The sequence below is a fragment of the Acinonyx jubatus genome, chromosome C1, assembly GCF_027475565.1.
Source record: "Acinonyx jubatus isolate Ajub_Pintada_27869175 chromosome C1, VMU_Ajub_asm_v1.0, whole genome shotgun sequence".
Taxonomy (NCBI): domain Eukaryota; kingdom Metazoa; phylum Chordata; class Mammalia; order Carnivora; family Felidae; genus Acinonyx; species Acinonyx jubatus.
The window spans coordinates 103,189,573-103,211,655 of NC_069381.1; the positions used below are offsets into that span (position 1 = coordinate 103,189,573).

Genomic DNA, 22,083 nt, shown 5'->3' on the forward strand with positions numbered 1-22,083 from the left:
CACCTCCTTGTCTGAACTCACTGAGGACAGAAACTGGGTCTAGCTCATCTCTGTATCCCCTCCAGTGCCTGGCATAGTGCCTTATGCTTAGAGGGAGATCACAAAGTATTTATCGGCCTGGATTAATTTATTCTGCTGCATAATAAATATAAATAGATACTATAGGGAAGTCCCTTAATGTGAGCATCAGCAAAACCTAAATGACTTTGTTGAACTCCCTTTGCTGTCAGTACCTGCACTCTTAAAATCCTAAGTGTTCCGTTTAAAGATCCCGTGCTCTACATACTTGTATATCTGAAAGCCATGTTGAGACATAGTGTTCATCTGATGCTTCTTGGAGATTAAGCCCAGTCCCCCTACTCATCTCCATGTCACTGGTCAATCACTAACACTAGGCCATACTTGTTCAAGTCACCGGGTCAGTTCCTTTGTGAGCTGTATTGACTGAAATGGTACAAGTAATGTGTGTTCCTTGTTTCAGCAAGGAAACTGCAACCCTTCCTACCTGAGACCACAGATCAACTCATCAAAGGAAAGAAAGGAAGAACCATCCATTGTTCAATTCACTATTGTCCTAAAGCAATTACAGTGGGAATTTTTTTCTTATTTGCTTCATATCTTAGGCAAAGGCATTTAATTTTCTGTAGTTGAAACAATGGCCGAACCTAGACCTGTACATTGCCATAGTGGTAATCTTAGTCATAAACTCAGATGCATCACTGCCATTCAATAGTTATTAGATCTAAGATATTACACCTGCCTCAAGTGAAGGGGAGATAAATGTCAGCTCTCTCTTTTTTCAGAATGTAAAGAGGCTCCTGCAGAACCCCAAAGTGACAGAGTTTGACGCTGCCCGCCTAGTGATGCTTTATGCTCTACATTATGAGCGACACAGCAGCAACAGCCTGCCAGGACTAATGATGGACCTCAGGAATAAAGGTGTTTCTGAGAAGTATCGAAAGGTAACCAAATCTGTATGTTAATCCCACCAAATAGGTAGTAACATTCTTAGCTCTGACAGAGGAGAATTACACTGTTTTACTTAACAAATATGTATAATTCTGTCCTCTCATGTCCTCATTTCCTTAATAAAGGTATTTTCTTATGAAATGGGTCTCCTCATCCCCAAGCAGTAAGAGATAGTTTCTTTTTTTTCTCCTTATAGCTTGTGTCTGCAATAGTTGAATATGGCGGTAAACGGGTCAGAGGAAGTGACCTCTTCAGCCCCAAAGACGCTGTGGCTATTACCAAACAGTTCCTCAAAGGATTGAAGGTATGGCATGTCCTCTGGGCTTTCCTAAAGGAGAAACCGTTGAAGCCCCTACAGCTGAGAGCGAATAAATACAATCTTCAAAGCAACTTCAGGATTGTTGCTGACTTAGTACTGTGTCAATTTAATGAAATTAAAGCAGACATCCTCCTGAAAGCCTTTTCTTCAAATACTTTCTATATTGGAGCAGCATCAGCATTGGACCAAACAGCCAAATAGGGAATAACGAAATATTTCTAGGAAATACCCAAGAGTAAAAAGACAGACAGTTCTGTTAGTTATGGCCATTTTACTCCATTTGTTTATAATTCAAGGTTTGTTTGGTATCTTTTCTTTGAACGAAGTTAAAGATAAAGGAAACAATTGTAGATCTTTTAAGAATACTAAACCATTTTCTTAAGATGGTAACAAATTAGTTTTAATCTGCAAGCCTTTCTTAGGTTTCCTGAAATGTTTCTGTTTTCCTGAGTGTTTCTAGAAAGGAAAACGTGTTTTCCTTTTATTTGCTCTACCTGTCATATAACATTTTCACAAAAGGATGAGAATCACTGAAGAGATGATAAAGGATTTAAGCCATTCCATTTTTTTAAATTCTTCTTTAATAGCTAGGTTTAAATTACAGTATTTTTATGAGATTGGAACATTTCTGATTGATGAAAAGAAATTTTTTAATGATTTAACCATAGCATTCTTCTAAAATTCCTATTTGAATCTATCCCATGAAAAACCTATTGAATGCATGTCCTTTTCTGATGAGTATTATTAACTCTTATATTACACATTTCCCAAAAATGATATAAGAACCATCTTTCCCTGTCTTAGGGAGTAGAAAATGTGTATACTCAACATCAACCTTTCCTACATGAGACCCTGGACCATCTCATCAAAGGAAAGCTTAAGGAAAACCTGTACCCTTATCTAGGCCCCAACACACTCAGAGACAGGTAAGACAACCAAGATATTCATAATAAAGACCATAAACACTAAGAAAATAGGAAATGTAGAGTGATGTAAGAGACTACAATTAAGATTATATTGTGCCACTCCTCCTCCCTTGTTGTTTCAGTTCTGAGATTCATTTTGGTTTTATGTGTGTCCAAGTTAGCTATAAATTCACTTGCTAGGCCTGAAACATTATTTCTTTCGGAACAAAGAAACAGGTGTTTTAGAGTACCCCAAATACTTGTATTCTGTCCTTTCATATCAGATGACTTCACTTATGCCATTTAAGGTTCAGTTCCATGGCATTTCACATTTGGACTTTCAAACATTAAAGCCAAAAATAGATTTGCGACTTGATTGCCATCCAGAGCAGGTTGTTACTATTTTGGGGGAGGACTGGACTTTGCCACATGTGGCCAGCATACAAACAGATCTAATTAGCAAAGGCCATTTGTTACATAGAAGAAAAGGATGGCTTGCTTTGGGGGTATTAACTGAAGGAAGCAGTTTTAATCCAGTGGTTTGTTAGTTTTAATAAAAACAAAACTCCAGAACAACTTACTTAGACCAACCTGAAATTTGAAATATACACAAAGTCTACATTGTTAGAAATTATATTCTTGTATATTTTTTCTATTGGAACTTCATGTTATAAAGAGCCTGATATATGTAATGGAACCCTATTGGATAGATTGATGTGAGAATTGTTACTATTGATAGAATTCTTCTGTTATTTTAGCTAATCATAATCTAAGAGTCTTGGAAGAATAGTGTTTTATAAATACAATAAACTTCTGAAAGGAGAAGAATGTTTTTAGGTACATAGATAACTCTTTTATATGATAAAATGTATTCTTTTTCCATTTTGTTCCTTTAAAATAAAAACTGTAATTTGGTAACAACAGAAAAAAAATCTTTTTAAAAAAATCCAAGGTTGAGAGGCAGAATATCTGGGCCTAAATTCAAACCATACATTCATTCAGATAAAATGTTTAAGGACCTTGACATCAAGATGTAGAACTGTCAGCTAAGTGGAAAGAATGAAAACCAGCCTAAAGCTATTCACCTATCTTAGAGGCTTTCTGAAAAACAGTATAACTCTGGTGCCTGGGTGGCTCAGTTGGTTAAGCATCTGACCCTAGACTTCGGCTTGGGCCATGATTTTGTGGTTCCTGGGATCGAGCCCTTCGTTGGGCTCTATGCTGACAGTGCAGAGCCTGCTTGAGATTCTGTCTTCCCCTCCCTCCCATGCATGCATGCTCGCTCTTGCTCTGTCTCTTTCTCAAAATAAATAAACATTTTTTATATAAAATTAAATTAAAAATAGAATTTAAGATTCTCTCTCTCCCTCTCCCTTCCCCCACTCATGTGCACTCTCACTCTCTCAAAAAAGAAAAACAGTATAACTCTATTAAATAGCTTTCTAATTAATATGATAAAAGTAAAAATACTACTTTTTTAATGAATTTCATATAAGAATTATCAAACAGGAGCGCCTGGGTGCTCAGTCAGTAAAGCCTCTGACCTCGTCTCAGGCCATGATCTCATGGTTCATGAGTTTGAGCACTGCATCGGTCTCTGTGCTGACAGCTCAGAGCCTGGAGCTTGCTTCAGATTCTCTGTCTCCCTCTCTCTCTGCCCCTCCCCTGCTCAGGCTCTGTCTCTCTCTCTTTCTCTCAAAAGTAAATAAATGTTTTAAAAAATTAAAAAAGAAAAAGAATTATCAAACAAGCAATTAGCTACTTATTGTTAAAGGGACACCATATACCACCAGAACAGTATATTGTGTATGATTAGTTCATAACAGCAAACCTTTCTAATTTGGGTGATTCACTTCCAAACAAAGCTCACAATGATATTCTGCCAACAAAATGCACCTTTCTGAGTTGTCAGCCTCTGTTAGCATTTGTCACTATTACCTAAATACAAATACAGTTAATAATTCAATTGCTCCATCCTTTTATGTAACAAATATTTATTGAGTGCCTTCAATATGTCAAAAACTGTTGTAAATGCTGGGGAAATAGAAGTGACAGGAAAGACAAGTTACCTGCCCTTAAGGAACTTACATGCCAGAGACAGTAAACAAATAAAGAATATAATTTGAATGAGACAAGTGCTACGGAAATGAATAGGGTAATAAACTACAAAGTAACTTTGTAGAGGTGAGGAGGGCTGCTTTAGATGGAGAGAACCTCTCTGAGGCAATGATATTTAAGATTAACTTTGAATTATAAGACAGAGCTAATCACAAAATGATTAGGAGAAAAAGCATCCCAAGCAGAGGGAATGTCAGGGCAAAGGCCTCGAAGAGAGAACTTGGCAAGTTGATGGAATAGAATGAAGCCCAGTATGGTTGGAGCAAAGCGAGGAAGGAGGAAAAAAGTGGAAAAAATAAATGGGGGCTACATGACATAGGGTCTTATAGGCCCTGGTTAAGAGGGGTTTTAAATTTTAAGTGTCATAGGGAACTGTTGAAGAGCTTAGCATGTAAGTGACATGAACTGAATTACTTATTAAAGATCACCTTGTATGAGAATGGATTTTTTTTTTTTTTTTGAGAACAGATTTTTGAAGGCAAAAATAGAAGCAGGGAGACTACTTAGGAGGCAGTTTTAATAGTCCATGTAAGGAGTGAAAGAGGTTTGGATAGGAGGCTGGGAGAGAGACTCAATGGACTTACTTAATGGAGTAGATTGATGGGACAAGGTAAAAGAGAAGTCAAGAATAACTCTCAGGTTTTGGGAGGAATCAAGTTGTTAAGTTGCAGATGCCAATTAGATAACCAAGATGAAATGTTAGATACCAAATTGGGAGTCAACAGGGTTTTGGTAATATTTAAAGCTACAGGATATAATATATATAAGATCACTTAGGGAGAGAACATAGAAAGAGAAAAGAAGAGAGCCCAGGACTGAGCATTGAGTGGAAGACGTGGAGCCAGAAATGGACACTGAGGAGGAGACAGAAAGGTAGAAGGAAAACCAGGAGAGCATGGTGTCATAAAGACCAAGAAGTAAGTGGTAACCCAAGTCTAGTCTTCTGAAGAGGTAAAGCTAAAAACAGTGAAGAATCCATCAGATTTGGCAACATGAAGAAGGTCTTTGGGGACATATTCCCCAGTTTCAGTGAGCTTGGAAACCTAATTAGGGTTATGGGATATAAGGTAAAATAGAGATAACAAATGTATATAACACTTTTAAAAATTTTTTTCATGAAGGTGTCAGAGAAATGTAGATGGAGAGAGTGTGGGCTCAAGGGTAAGAGAGCTAGAGCATTCCTAATGAGATTAGAATCTGATAAGAATTATTCTAAAGAGGCATGCCTGGGTGGCTCAGTCAGTGAAGCGGCCGACTTTGGTTCAGGTCATGATCTCACGGTCCGTGAGTTTGAGCCCCGCGTCAGGCTCTGTGCTGACAGCTCAGAGCCTGGAGATGCTTCGGATTCTTTGTGTCTCCCTCTCTCTCTGCCCCTTCCCTGCTCGCACTCCGTCTCTCTCTCTCTGTCAAAAATAAATAAACATTAAAAAAAAAAAAAAAGAATTATCCTAAGCAAAGTAGAAAATACAGAAGAGAAAGAGGAAGAGCTGAAATGAAGCCTATAGGGAATCCAGAGCATAAGCAGAGGAGCCTTTGGAAGCAGAGGTACTTTTTTTCTTCTAAGCAGTTTTGATGGTGAGAATATGGGGCCAGCTTATCTGATTGCTTGTATTTTCTCAGGAAAACATGATGTCAGGTGATCAGCTGAGGTAGTGGGTAAAAAGAAAATACTGTGAAACTCAACTTGCAGGATAGGAATAAAATTTACTAGGGAAATGTAAGTAGGACTTCTAGCCAAATTGAGTGCCCATTAGAGTTTTGTGGTCATTAATTTAAAATAGAGTCCATGAGGGGTGCCTGGGTGGCTCAGTGGGTTAAGCATCCAACTTCAGCTCAGGTCATGATCTCACGGTGTGTGAGTTCAAGCCCCGCGTCCAGCTCTGTGCTGACAGCTCAGAGCCTGGAGCCTGCTTCAGATTCTGTGTGTGTCTCTCTCTGCCCCTCCCCCTGCCTTGCTCATGCTCTGTCTCTCCCAAAAATAAATAAGCATTAAAAAAATTTTTATTAATAAAATAAAATAGAGCCCATGAGCCCAGTGGTTTTCTCCAGCAACTTTTGGCTATACTAGATTAAATGAGGATAAGGCTACCCAGAAACATATGGCCAACTAATCTTTGACAAAGCAGGAAGGAATATCCAGTGGAATAAAGACAGTGTCTTCAGCATGTGGTGCTGGGAAAACTAGACAGCAACATGCAGAAGAATGAACCTAGACCACTTTCTTACACCATACACAAAAATAAACTCAAAATGGATGAAAGACCTAAGTGTAAGACAGGAAGCCATCAAAATCCTTGAGGAGAAAACAGGCAAAAACCTCTTTGATCTTGGCAGCAGCAACTTCTTACTCAACACATCTCCAGAGGAAAGGGAAACAAAAGCAAAAATGAACTATTGGAACCTCATCAAAATAAAAAGCTTCTGAACAGCAATGGAACAATCAGCAAAACTAAAAGGCAACTTACAGAATGGGAGAAGATATTTGCAAATGACATATTGGATAAAGGGTTAATATCCAAAATCTATAAAGAACTTCTCAAACTCAACACCCAAAAACCAAATAATCCAATGAAGAAATGGGTAAAAGACATGAATAGAAAAAAAAAAAAACATGAATAGACACTTCTCCAAAGAAGACCATGAAAAAATGCTCAACATCACTCATCATCAGGGAAATACAAATCAAAACCACAATGACATACCACCTCACACGTGTCAGAATGGCTAATGTTAACAACTCAGGCAACAACAGATGTTGGTGAGGATGCAGAGAAAGAGGATCTCTTTTGCATTGCTAGTAGAAATGTAAGCTGGTGCAGCCACTCTAGAAAACAGTATGGAGATTCCTCAAAAAATTAAAAATAGAACCACCCTATGACCCAGCAATTGCACTATAGGTATTTATCCAAGGGATACAGGTGTGCTGTTTCAAAGGAACACATGCACCCCCATGTTTATAGCAGCACTATCAACAATAGCCAAAGTATGGAAAGAGCCCAAATGTCCATCGATGGATGCATGGATAAAGAAGATGTGATACACACACACACACACACACACACACACACACACAATGGAGTATTACTCGGCAATCAAAAAGAATGAAATCTTGCCATTTGCAACTACGTGGATGGAACTAGAGGGTATTATGCTAAGTGAAATTAGTCAGAGAAAGACAAATATCATATGACTTCACTCATATGAGGACTTTAAGACACAGAACAGATGAACATAAGGGAAGGGAAGCAAAAACAGTATAAAAACAGGGAGGGGGACAAAACAGAAGAGACTCATAAATATGGAGAACAAACAGAGGGTTACTGGAGGGGTTGTGGGAGGGGGAATGGGCTAAATGGGTAGGGGGCATTAGGGAATCTACTCCTGAAATCATTGTTGCACTATATGCTAACTAATTTGGATGTAAATTTAAAAAATAAAGTTTAAATAAATAAATGAGGATAAGGGTGATAGCTGGACCCAACCAGGATTTGGGGAACTGAAAACAGAAGGAGGTTATTGGATGGTGAATAAAGTATTGTTGAGTGGATTGGAGGTCTTGATGACGTCAAAGAATTATTATAGTTGAAGTATTAGTATAAGTGAATTAGAAGTTAAGGAGGTAATTATTGGAGAAACAGATCTTGGATTCAAGATTTCACAGTGCACATACTTGTAGTGAAAAAGTTTGTGTTATAATCATGGATGTTGGATCACTTCTCGGCCTTTTGGTTAAGATCAAGTGTATAATCATGGATGTTGGTAATGTGGGATGGAAGAACAGATCATCCTGGATGAGGAGACCAGGATAGAAGATGAGTAATCCACATTGATATGAAAGTCACTGAAAATCCTGAAAGGAACAACAGTGAGAAGGAGGACAATAAATCAGAGCTAAAGTCTTTAGGGAATAAGACAGTGACCAAGAAAAGAGGTCAGGAGAAAACACTGCAACTGTATCATGAGCCTCTAGGTCAATGGAAACATTGAAGAAGGCAAGGAAGTTGGTTACACAACAGAGGAGGGCGCAGAAGATCCCTATGTCACTTTCTGGCCCCACTTAACAGAAGGAAGACTACAGAGGCCTTAAAAAGACCTACTGAAGGGGCGCCTGAGTGGCTCAGTCGGTTAAGCATCCGACTCGGCTCAGGTCATGATCTCACGGTTTGTGAGTTCGAGCCCCGTGTCAGGCTCTGGGCTGACAGCTCAGAGCCTGGAGCCTGCTTCAAATTCTTTGTTTCCCTCTGTCTGCCCCTCCACTGATTGCACTCTGTCTCTTGCATTGTCTCAAAAACAAATTAAAAAAAAAAAAAAGACCTACTGAACAATTCCATGTAGATATATTGTGCAAGTACACAAACACCTATAAACAAGGATAGTTACCAAAACATTATTTGTAATAATTTAAGGAAAAAAAAAAAAAAAAAAACAAGGGGCGCCTGGATGGCTCAAGTCAGTTAAGTGTTGGAATTTAGCTCAGGTGTTGATCTCGCAGTTCGTGAGTTCGAGCCCGCATCAGGCTCTCTGCTGTCAGCACAGAGCCCGCTTCTGATCTTCTGTCCCCCTCTCTCTCTGCCCCTCTCCTACTCACTCGCTCTCTCTCAAAAATAATAAACATTTAAAAAAGGAAAAACAGAAACAAGCTAAATATCCATCAGTAGAGGACTTGTTACCTAAATTGTAGTACAGTGCTATGTGTTCTTAAAAAATGGTGTAACTCTTCTTGGGGTAATACAAAAACTTTCTAAGATACATTGGATAGAAAAACAAGATGCTATAATATCCCTTTTGTGTAAAAAAACATATCTAAGCATAAATGTGATTATATACGTATGTGTATATAAACAAGTCTGCTTGGCTACAGACATGCATAATATGTATGTAATATATATGCTTATGTATATAGTAAATATTTCTTGAAGAATTAACAAGAAAATGTTAATAGTGGTTACCTCTGGATGTTGAGACAGTAGTTAGATGTATACATACCTATATTTCCCATTAGATATTGCATTAGGTATCATAATCTTGAAGTAAAAACTATGTTTTATTAATATTGGGTTTTTCACAATATTTAACACAGTGCTTTACAAATAGGTGTCCAATAGATGTTGTCAAATTTATTATGTAGGCATTTAAAACAGTTGAAATGACAAGATTTACAGTTGGAAAATTTAAACTAAAGGATAAAATTGGTTGATGTTCCCAGAAAATTGAGATTTTTACAGTTTGCCATCAACTGTCCACAGTATTTTGCCTCCACTTGGCCTCATTCTCAGTTGTAGCCACTGTCTTGGATCATCACATTGAGAAGAGTCATTGATTTTAGTCATCTTTATGTAAGTTAAGTCTCATCATGATAGAGCTCCTTGGTTTTGTTGTTATTAGAAAGTATCAAAGGAGATGTGGCAAGAATACAACTTTTTTGCAAAACCAGGAACGCTTGTAGAAATGTTTTAGCCCTTAGCTATTAAATTCATGGTTTACCTGTTTGGCAGTATAGCCATATCTACAAATTGAGTTTTGATCTTTCTTCTGCAGATGGGACTCCCACATAGCCTATTTAACAGGCTCATTTTTCCTTCTCACTCCAGAATTGCTTCTTGTCCCTGATAAAAACAAGCAACTTAAACATTTGGTGAGAAAATGGAGCTATCTGGTCATGCATTCCATAGTCAATTCAAAACGGAAGTACTTTTTCACGTTTACACAAATTTAGTAGAATCTTGTTGTAGCAGTTTATTTTTGTTTCTATAAAGGCAGCAGTCCTTTAACATTGGCCTTTTTTCCAGTAAATGCTCATAAGATCTTTACTATCTGTAAGTGTATTCAAAAAATTAAATTTTAGCCATAAACACAGTGGTCCACAAAGTAGATAAAATATTGCCTCTTAAAAGTTTAAGTTTTTCTTTTTTTTTTTTTTAATTTTTTTTTTCAACTTTTATTTATTTTTGGGACAGAGAGAGACAGAGCATGAATGGGGGAGGGGCAGAGAGAGAGGGAGACACAGAATCAGAAACAGGCTCCAGGCTTTGAGCCATCAGCCCAGAGCCTGACGCGGGACTCGAACTCATGGACCGCGAGATCGTGACCTGGCTCAAGTCGGAGGCTTAACCGACTGCGCCACCCAGGCGCCCCAAAAGTTTAAGTTTTTCTACTCAGCTTATTCATGTATGGAAGTAATGATTTCCAGAAATACTATATGTGAGAATATTTTGTTTATTTTTCTAATAAAATAAGGTGTAAATTGGTTGAGTTCTCAAGGTATCCTTGTATATCTATATACAGCATGAACTGACTGCTGTTTATTCTAATGTTTGTTGCCGGCATTAATTAATGCTTTTGGTTGCTATGGTGAATTACAGAGCACAGCAAGATGTGTACAAAGAATTGAACCTGTGTATTCCACTTAGCTCTAACCATCATATAAAAATGATTTGTCGTGTATTTTACTGTTGGCCCCATCAGAACATCTACTTTTAAAATTCACCAGGGAAAGGAATGAAAAGGAAAAATGTCAGGGATTTTTTTTTCCATTGATGTTCCTCCTTAAGCCAGTTTGAATAAGTAGTAGGAGGCTCAGGAAAACATTTATTAATGTTTTCATAACCAAATGTGACATAGTCATCTTTGTTAAGTACACAATTAAGTCAGACTGTAAGAGTCTATCCCTGTATCTAAGTTTTGTCCTTATGTTAATATAACCTACACCCACAGGTACTGTCTGTTGACATTTCTTCCTTCTTCAGTAACACGAAAATACTCTGGCACCCTGAAATTGTCAGGCTAAAGGGTGGAATTCTCAGACTCTACTTGGAGTCTGCTTGAGTTTATTCCTTCTCAGTTCTCGCCTTTCTTTTCCATAAGAGACAGATGTACTCTTGAGGTAAATAGAGGGAAGCTATAGAAAATCAACAAATATTTTCCAGGATGATCCTCATTAGTCTGCCCAGCTGCTTTTTAAATTGACTTATCAGATCAGAAGCTCAAAACAGAAGTGTTCCTGTCTGGTTCTTCTCCCTGCAAGGGAGAAACTTCCTTCCCTTCTTCTTAATGAAATAATCTGTGCAATTCATGAGTATTTACTCAAGATAAACTGCATAACAGGTCTAGAGTTGTCCCTCAAGGTAAAAAGTCTCACTGTAAAAAAATACTCATTTTTTTGAGAATGGAATTTCATTTCAGCTTTGAGGATTTTATTACTTCTCCGAACAGTGTAACTGCTTTTTTCCCCATTTTCTACCTAGGCTGACCTCAGATGGTTACAACATAGACCAAACAATTGACAGAATGTCTTCTGTCTCCTTGATGGCACATTCTTCCAACACTGGATTTTTTTCCTCCACAGAACTAATTCTTCACTTCCTTTAATGAATATTAAACCAGTAATGACTGTATTTGGGAAGCCATTATTATCTCAGCTCATTGGTACTTCTTGAATCAATATAGTGGGAAGAATTAGAAACTTATATCCTTCATAGTTTGGTGTTAAAAAGAAATTGCATATATCCATGAGGGTAATGCTATGATAAAGGTTACAGAGATTCCTGTCCATATTTAAAATTATAGCCAACTGTAGCTTATTTGATCCCCTTAAGAAATCGATTTGTCCAACTCTTGATTTCAGCTCATGTCATGATCTCACTGTTCATGAGATTGAGCCCCTCATCAGGCTCTCCGCTGACAGCATGGAGCCTGCTTGGGATTGTCTCTCCCCCTCTCTCTCTGTCCCTCCCCCATGTATGTACACGCGTGCGCTCTCTCTCTCTCTCAAAATAATAAAACAAATTAAAGAAAAAATCTTTCCTAAAGATCTGACAAGAACTAAACTTGAGTTTTAGCTGTTCATGTTCCCCTTCTGTAGAAGTATTAGTCCGAACTGAAACAGCCCATGTCAGTTGGAGAAAAAGAAGAGAACCTGTATTTTGCCTGAATATTCAGTCCCCAAATAATTAAAAGCTAATCATACTTGGTGAAAAAATATTACTGTCATAATCATACAGCATTTCTTAAGCAAATGACCTTTCTCCACAACAAAAAGCTGGCCAGTAACTGGAGGCAAGGACTTGACGGAAAAAACCTTGATGGTATAGAGAATTTTAGTGATTCAGGTAATGCTTTCCTGCAAGTTTACAAAGAACCTCTTTCCCTACAGCCTAAAGCACTAGATTAATACTGGATTAATAACTTAGCCTAAAGGCTGGTATCTACTTCTTTGTGATACTAGAGGAAATAACACAAATTATAGCTTAGTGCCACTACAAATTCATTATTTCTAAACTCACTTGGGCCTTCCAGGACACTCAAACTTTTTTTAAAAATTCTTTTAACGTTTATTCATTTTTTGAGAGAGAGAGAGGGGAGGGGTAGAGTGCGAGATGGAGACACAGAATCCAAATCTGTCAGCACAGAGCCAGATGGGGGGCTTGAACTCATGAACCGAGAGATCATGACCTGAACCAAAGTCAGACGCTCAGCCAACTGAGCCAACCAAACTTTTAAAAGTGTCTTTTAAACATGAAAGATACTCAAACTTTTATGTACCCTTGATTCTCTCTCTTTGTCTCATTCTCCACATCAGTTTTGAATGTTTTCCATTCTCTACAAATCACCTAATCCACCCCAGAGCCCAGCAGTGTTTCCTAGAGAAAAAAATTGAATCTGTCAGACATTAACTCCCTCAGTGTCTAGCCCCCATTTTTATAAACTTATTTACATATCCCTACCTTTATGTCCTTCCTCCACTCTAACGGAAATGCATCCTTTTTTCCTATTTGGAGCTAATCACTCTGTCAACACTCTTGTCTTAGACTCCTGTCATCTCCTGAGACCTTCCTGTGTTGATTCCCTCCTTCTCTTTCCCTCCCTCCTATATTTTCAGCTTCTCCTTGTCTAACTACTTTCCCACAGACCATGAGCATACTCGGGTTTCTCCTATTAAACAAGCAATAATTCTAAAACCCTTGAGCCTGCGTTCTTCTCTGTCTCCTTCCTTTCACCGCCAGGCTTCTTGAATGAAATCACTGTCTTCACTTCTTCAATCCATGCAGCCTGGGTTCTTACTCCAAAATAATACACTAAGACTTTTCTTACAAATGCACATCACAGCAGCATGCACCACGGTCTCTTTCAGTCCTCACCTTACTTACCCACTGTGCATTTGACACTGTTAACCATTCTGTTCTTCTTGAAAGTCACTTGTCCATTGGCCACTCCCTTCTGGTTCTCCTCCTACTTTTCTGATAGTTTCTCAGTTACCTTTGCTGGCTATTCATCTTGCTTAGCCTGTAGATGTTAAAGATTCCCCAAAGCTCTGTCTTTGGGTTCTCTTCTCATACTACATGACCTCCTTAGGTAGAACTCCTCGCTCCTGGATGAATCAGTCGGTTAAGCGTCCAGCTCTTTGTTACAGCTCAGGTCATGATCTTACAGTTCGTGGGATCAAACCCCATGTCTGGCTCTGCGCTGACAGCGCAGGGCTTGCTTGGGATTGTCTATCTCCCTCACTCTCTGCCCTTCCCCTCTCACACGCTCTATCCCTCTCTCTCTTTCTCTCCCTCTCTCTCAAAATAAATCAACTTTCTTCAAAAGTTAAAGAAAAAAAAAGAACTCTATTCCCATGGCTTCAGCTGCCACTTGTATTCAGGGAAATCACTAGGCCTAAATGTCCAGATAGATGTTTAGTGGACGTCTCTGTTGGGATGCTCCACAGGTATCTCCAATACATGTTTTTGTCTTATTTTCGGTAAATCAGTCTTGCTTGCTTTCTCAAACCTAAACCACTATACCTAGTCACCAAAACCAGAAAATTTAAACATATAATGTCCTCTCCCTTTATCCTCATCCTCCACATTTAATCATTGACCAAATTCTGAAGAGTCCTCATTTTTTGTGTCTTCTATATCCAGTCTCTCTCTACACTCCTGGTATTTCTTTAGTTCCATTTTCACCATGTCTTTCTAGAAGTCTTACAATAGCCTTTTGTTTCCCAGTTTTTCCTACCTGCATCCCCCAGTCCATTCTCACACAACTGCCAAAATTGTCCTTCAAAAAAGCACATTTGATCAAGGTACCTGTTAAAACCCTTCAGTGACTCCCCCATGGCCTAGAAGACTCAAGGCCTTCCATTGTCTGGCCCATGCTTACTTCTCCCTCTCTTTCTCTCACTATGTCTCTAATTTATCTGCTTCATTCCAGCCATAACAGGGGAGTTAGGATGAATCCAGTTTTTGTCCTAAGCAACTGAAAGAATAGACTGGCCGTCAACTAAGATGGGGAAAGCTATAGGTGAAACAAGCTTGGGGGAGGTTAGGAATTTGAACATTTGAGTTGAGAAATTTGTTAAACATCCAAGTAGAAGTGTCAAGTAAATAGATATTTAAGGCTGGCATTTAGGAGAGAGGTCTGTCTGGGCTGGAGACAGAGATTTGGGAGTCATCAGCAGAGAGATGTATTTAGAAACCATACAACTTGGGTGTGATCATCTAAGGATAATCAGTAGGCTCAATAGAACTTTCTACAGTGATGGAAATGTGCTCTGTGCTGTCCTGTAAGGTAGTCATTAGCCACATGTGACTGTTGAGTACTTGAAATGTGACTAGTTCTGTTGAAGAACTAAATATTAATTGATTGATTTTTTAATTTTTTTATTTATTTTTGAGAGAGAGAGAGAGAGACTGAGCACGAGCAGGGGAGGGGCAGAGAGAGAGGGAAACACAGAATCCAAAGCAGGCTCCAGGCTCTGAGCTGTCAGCACAGATCCCAACGCGGGGTTCGAACTCACACACTGTGAGATCACGACCTGAGCTGAAGTCGGACGTTTAGCCAACTGAGCCTCCCAGGTGCCCCCGATTATTTTTTTAGAAAGAGAGAACAAGCAGGAGAGGAGTAGAGGGAGAGGGAAGAAGAGAATCTTAAGAAGGCTCCATGCTCAGCACAGAGCCCCACACAGGGCTTGATTTCACGACTGTGAGATCATGATCTGAGCCGAAACCAAGAGTCAGATGCTTAACCAGCTGAGCCACCCAGGTGCTCCCTGACTATTTTATTTTATTTTAATTAATTTTTAAATGTTTATTTATTTTGAGAGAGCATGTGTGAGTGGGGGAGGGGCAGAAAGGGAGAGAGAGAATCCCAAGCAAGTTCCTTGCTGTCAGTGCAGAGCCCAATATGGAGCTCGATCTCACAAACCATGAGATCGTGACCTGAGCCAAAATCAAAGAGTCAGACACTTAACCCACAAATCCACCCAGGCACCCTTATTTTATTTTAATTAATTTAAGTAGCCATATGTGGCTAGTGGTAACTACACTGGGCAAAGTAGATCTGGAGAGTAAGTGTAGATGAAGAAGAAAGGAGGACTAGTGACTGGGCTCTGGGCGTTCCACCATTAAGAGGTCAAGGAGATGAGGTGAAGCCATCGAGGAACACTGAAAAATAGCAACTAATGAAGTAAGAAGAAAACCAAGAATGTGATGCCCTGGAAACCAAGTGAAGAAAGTATATTGAGGAGGAACAAGTGATCAACTTAGTCAACTTAGAAGGACTGGGCAGCCTGGGTGGCTCAGTCGGTTAAGTGTCCAACTCTTGATTTCATCTCAGGTCGATCCCAGGTCATGGGATCAAGCTCCATGTCAGGCTTTGCACTAAGCGTGGAGCCTGCTTGAGATTCTCTTTCTTTTTCTTTCTCTCTCTCCCTCTGACCCTTTCCCCTGCTCACATACACTCTCTAAAATAAAATTAAAAAAAAAAAAAAAAGGATCAAAAGCCTTGATAATACATGGTACTTGGAAGGTTGTGGAGAAATAGACACTTTCCTGAGTTGCTGGCAGAATGACATCTGTGGAGCAGCTTGGTGACATCTACCAAAGTTTAAAATGCACACTAAAAGGTGCCTAGGTGGCTCAATTGACAAAGCGTCTGACTCTTTGATTTGGGCTCGGGTCATGATCTCATGGTTTGTGGGACCGAGCCCCACATCGGGCTCTGCACTGACAGGAGGGAGACTGCTTGGGATTCTCTCTCTTCTCCCTCTCTGCCCCTCCCCTGCTCGTGCTCACTCTCTCTCCAAATAAATGAATAAGCTTTAAAAAATAATAACAAAATAAAATGCACACTAGATCCAAGATAAGGACAAGGAGCAGAACTGTGCCCATAAAATGCTTTTATTTATGTGTGTGTGCTATAAATATATACACATATATATGTAGTGTGTGTATATATGTATGTGAATATGTATATGTGTGTATATTTGCATATATACCATAGATAATATCTATGAAAGAACACAGAAGATTCAAGTAGTAGTGTTTGCCTCTACACAAATTGAAGTGTGAGAGCACTGTGGCAGGGAAGAAACTCACTTTTTTTATAGTATTCCTTTTTGTGTTTTATACCATATGCAAACATTTATCTAGGTTACAATAGCATATTTTAAAATAACAAAAACGATTATAGAATATATAATAGCAAGTAACTCCTAAAACGTTGTAGTGCTAAGTACATCGTTTCAGGTAAGTAGACTTAAATGAAGTTTATTTTGTCTTAAAAAGTAAATTTAGTATTTAAAGGCATGATTTTAAGTTCCAAGTTCACACAGAAATGTCATGATTGACTCTCTACCTAATTAGTTGCAAAACAACTACCTTTTCATCATCTGGAGCCTCTTAGTGGGTATCTCTGCAATTCAGATTCTCAGAACATTTTTAATTATGGTCATAATATCTGATTCTGTTTCCATGAAGTGCCATAAGAATAAATACTCTCTCAGCTAATTCCTTCATGGTGTTTTAGAAAGAGATGAACAGTGGGGCGCCTGGGTGGCTCAGTCGGTTAAGCGGCCGACTTCAGCTCAGGTCACGATCTCGCGGTCCGTGAGTTCGAGCCCCGCGTCGGGCTCTGGGCTGATGGCTCAGAGCCTGGAGCCTGCTTCTGATTCTGTGTCTCCCTCTCTCTCTGCCCCTCCCTCGTTCATGCTCTGTCTCTCTCTGTCTCAAAAATAAATAAACATTAAAAAAAAATTAAAAAAAAAAGAAGAAAAAAAAGAAAGAGATGAACAGAAAGGAAATGTAGGTCCTCTTTTTCATGATTTATACATAAGCACATATGATTAAAGATGTTTCTGTTTAATTTTGTGCTATAACCTCAAAATGGATGCTTCTGCTTGATGTAGTTTTAAATAATGTGCAGTTAAGTCATTTAATAAAATTACTTGCCTACTAAAATTAAGTAATTGTATCTTCTTTTGATGGCATGAGAAAAAACAAGGCAAACTTTAACAGTTTTGGAATGATATGGTCTCCTTCTTGTGAGTATCTACAGAAGGGACCAATAGGAGGTCCTTACTTTTTTCCCCCCTCCCCACCGAGGTCCACTTACTTTGTTACAAGCCATTCTGATAAAGGTTGGAACACATAAAACTGCACTGTGCTACCCACACAGTGGATAAGTGAGGCAAGTGACTGAGTTGATGTGTCAGTATCTCCAGTATCAAAACCAGACGCAAGAGTTTTTCATTTGTTTGTTTTCAGGGTTGTTGTTGTTTTTTTTTTTCTTGGTTTTTCAAAGGATTCAAGAACAAAGATTTTACAAAGAGGTAGGTTTCCTAGAAGTGTCATTATTTATGTGTCCCAATCTCTTTTTACACTCAAAATACTAAATGTTTCTAGTTTCCATCTTATGGGAACATCCTAATATACCGGTACTTTCCAAAATACTTTAAGGTCCTTGGACAGAGGCCATTGTAATGACACTGTACTAAGTATTTGATAAAGGGCTTATATACGAAAGGAGTTGTGTAGTACAAGCATAAATTACTGCTATATTGATATCATGTCACAGTGAAGTACTCTGAAGCCTCTTGAATATAGAAGAATATTTCTACATTTGGTTCTAGCAAACACTATTGTGCTATTCTGAAATCCACAGCACAGAAATTATAAGACATCCGCTCATAAACAGAAAGCAAATCACTATTCAGCATTTCCTGCTCTGTTTCCTGCCAATTTCAGATAATTAAAACTTTTTTTAAGCCTTTTATTCTATTCTGCTTTAATTCTGCTTCTTCCACCAAAAATGAAAGATTTAGAAATTAAAACTGTGCATATCATAGTTACAACAAATCTTTGCCTTTTTCCCCTCTTATCCTATGATACTGACTTTTCTTCATTATTGCAGACCTCAGGATATCGTTGTGTTTATAATTGGAGGAGCCACCTATGAAGAGGCTCTAACAGTTTATAACCTGAACCGTACCACTCCTGGAGTGAGGATTGTCCTGGGAGGAACCACAGTGCATAACACAAAAAGGTAAGGGAGAACATTCCATCCTACAACTCTGTTCCCCTTCCTAGAGAATAAAGCTTAAATTCCTTTTATGTAGGAAAGGTAAGGTCAATGTTGAGTAAACTGCTCTAGACCAAAATGCAACAGTTCATAGAGCAATTTAGCAATTTAGACTTGGTGTGAAATGAAGGATCTATACTCCCATTAGGTTCATAAATCACTTAATTAGTTCAAGGGACCTAGAGTATAAGGACTAGCCTGTACTGTTAACACTTTATATTTCTTATGTTCAAAAAAGGAGAAATCTAATAGCCACAGACTGGTACTTTGAAAATACTAAAGCATAATCATATTGAATTCCATGAGTTTTTCTATTTTGTTTATTAATTACATTTACTCATTAAGTAATAAGAAGAATACAAAGATAAATAAGATACAGATCCTACTTCAAGGAAGTCATTGTCTGTTAGGAAAGATAGAACATGAAAAAAATAACAAAGTAAGTGCCTGGAGAGACAGACTAAAGAGCCATGGCTTCTCAGTGTGACTAAGAAAAATTAGCAAATATTTCATGGAGAAGATAGTGCATAAGCTGAGCCATGGGTAGAAAACGGACACGAAGAGGAAGAATACATTCTAGGCAGAGTTAACCACATGAACAAGTTACAGAAGCTGTAGGCAACATGCATAGGAAAAGAAGAGCAAATAGTCAACCAGCTGGAATGTGCACAATAAGTGAAAACATTGACTGAATGCTATAATTGTGAAAGGCCTTGAATTCCAGGCTGAGAATGAAAATGAAGAATCATTGAAAGTATTTAAGCAATAGAAATTACAAGAGAGTCACAGTATTTTAGGAAGATTAATTTGGAAACTAAGGGTAGGAGAGGCACCTGGGTGGCTCAGTCAAGTAAGTATCCGACTCTTGATTTTGGCTCAGGTCATGATCTCACAGGTTTTGAAATCAAGCCCTACCTTGGGCTCATGCTAACAGGGCAGAGCCTACTTGGGATTCTCTCTACTGTCTCTCTGCCCCTCCTCCCTCTCGTGTACGCTCTCTCACTCTCTCTCTTAAATAAATAAACTTTAAAAAACAAAAAACTAAGAGTAGGAAAGATAGGAGGAGATGGAGAACCGTGGTATGATAGTTGAATTTAATGATGGGGCGCTGAGTGATCTATCCATGCTGAGCCAGGAACACATGGATACATCAGGAGTCATTTAGAGGTGTTTGTGTTCTTTTTTGTTTGTATTGCTGTTTGGCCTTTTAACATAACTTTTCCCCTTTATCATGGAAGTAATATGTATTTATTCTGAAATTCTTTTCATTCAGAAAATATAAAGAGAAAAAAAAGCTTCCATAATCTAACCATTGTTACACTTTGATCTTTCCAGCACGTTTTTTTTTTCTGAATTAAGTTTATTTATTTATTCTAAGAGAGAGAGAGAGAGAGAGAGAGAGAGAGAGAGAGAGAAAGCATGAGTGGGGGAAGGGCAGGCAGAGGGAAAGAATCCCAATGCAGGGCTTAAACTCACGAGATCATAACCTGAGCTGAAACCAAGAGTCAGATGCTTAACCAACTGAGCCACTCTGGTGAGACCTTTTTTTTTCTGAGCCTGATTTATGTGAGTGTATCAGCAGAAAGGGATATCTTATACATTCTGTTTTATGACCTGAATTTTGTAGTCTGTGATGTATACATCTTTTAGTGTTAAGTATATAATCATTCATTCATTAAACAAATATTAATTGAAAGATAAGATTACCAGAGTTTGAATCCTGACTTTCCCTCTTACTGTTTAGGCAAATTACTTAACTGCTTTGTCAGTTTTCTAGAGCTTACTGGCCATTTATATAGCTCTTTTTGAATTGCTAGTTCATATTTTTTTTTTAAGTTTATTTATTTATTGAGAGAGAGAGAGAGCACATACAAGTGTGCACACACAGGTGTGGGGGGTGGGGGGAGGCAGAGAGAGTAGGAGAGAGAATCCCAAACTGGCTTCTCGCTATCAGTGCGGAGTCCAACGTGGGGCTCAAACTCATGAACTGTGTGATCATGACCTACACTGAAACCAAGAGTCAGATGCTTAACTGACTGAGCCACCCAGGCACTCCTTTTTTTTTTTTTTAAGTTTATTTACTTGCCCAGTTCATATTCTTTGCCCATTTTACAATTTGGTTATTTTTTGCCAATGATTTTTATTAATTATATCTGTATAATTAAGGATATTGACCATTTGTTACATATTTTAGCAAATCTTTTTTCTTGTTTGATGATCTGTTTGATAGTATTCACAGTATTTTGTATAAAAGTTTTTATTATTTTTTTTTATTTTTAAATTTTTTTTCAACGTTTTTATTTATTTTTGGGACAGAGAGAGACAGAGCATGAACGGGGGAGGGGCAGAGAGAGAGGGAGACACAGAATCGGAAACAGGCTCCAGGCTCTGAGCCATCAGCCCAGAGCCTGACGCGGGGCTCGAACTCACGGACCGCGAGCTTGTGACCTGGCTGAAGTCGGACGCTTAACCGACTGCGCCACCCAGGCACCCCTATTTTTACTTTTATGTAGTCAAAACTACCAGTGATTTCTGCCTTTGGTGCCGTTCTTAGTTATTTCCCAGCCAAAATTATGTTAAAGCTAACCTCTATTTTTTCCATTTTTAAGACTTGCATTTAAAGTTATAGCTTTATAATCCATCAAAATTTTATTTTGTAGTAAATTGTGCGGTAGTTTCCTTTTATAGAAATATATACTTGCATACTTCATTACATACAGAGAAGTGTATGAATGATAAGCAGACAGCTCAATGAAATATGACAAAGTGAATACAACTATGTCACTACTACCCAAACCAAGTCGTAGAATGTTACCAGCATCTCCAGAAGTCTCCCTTATGCCTCACGTCCCCTCCTTGTCACAACTCTCACAAAGTAATCACTATTTTGACTTCTATCACCACAGATTAGTTTTACCTGCCCTTAAAAGATATTTGTTGAATGAATGAAGAAACAGGTTAAAAGTAATCTATTTCTGCCTTTCTCACAAATAATAGAAGGATCTTGGAATGATCAGAAGGATCTCTGATCAGCTTCCTCCCAACTGACAAGCTATCATAGTTAGCATTTTGGTTCCATTTTGTTTTTATAATTATGATTAATTTGGTTAATCATCATCATTATTTTTCAGTTGTCATTATGTATTTGCTTCCCCTGCCCCCCAACACTAGCTTTTTCACTCTGCTCCTTCTTTCTAATCCAATTTTCTTCTTATTAAAAACATCCTTGGGGCACCTGGGTGGCTCAGTGGGTTAAGCATCCGACTCTGGCTCAGGTCATGATCTCACTGCTCTTGGGTTTGAGCCCCACGTCAGACTCTGTGCTGACAGCTCAGAGCCTGGAGCCTGCTTCAGAGTCTGTCTCCCCTGCTTATGCTCTCTCTCTCTCTCTCTCAAATATAAAATTAAAAACATTTTTAAAAATCCTTTAGT

The 22,083-nt window shown here is 38.5% G+C and overlaps 1 protein-coding gene across 4 annotated transcripts in view; it reads left to right on the plus strand.

The window, feature by feature from the left end:
• Positions 1 to 22,083, plus strand: part of VPS45 (vacuolar protein sorting 45 homolog) — a 65,290-nt gene that overhangs the window by 20,980 nt on the left and 22,227 nt on the right. For all 4 annotated transcript variants that reach the window (XM_027056295.2, XM_027056296.2, XM_015084855.3 and 1 more), the window contains exons 11-14: positions 804 to 962; positions 1,166 to 1,273; positions 2,093 to 2,214; positions 18,484 to 18,615. In XM_027056295.2, coding sequence (XP_026912096.1) covers positions 804 to 962; positions 1,166 to 1,273; positions 2,093 to 2,214; positions 18,484 to 18,615 — 521 coding nt within the window. The remainder of the gene's footprint in view (positions 1 to 803; positions 963 to 1,165; positions 1,274 to 2,092; positions 2,215 to 18,483; positions 18,616 to 22,083) is intronic.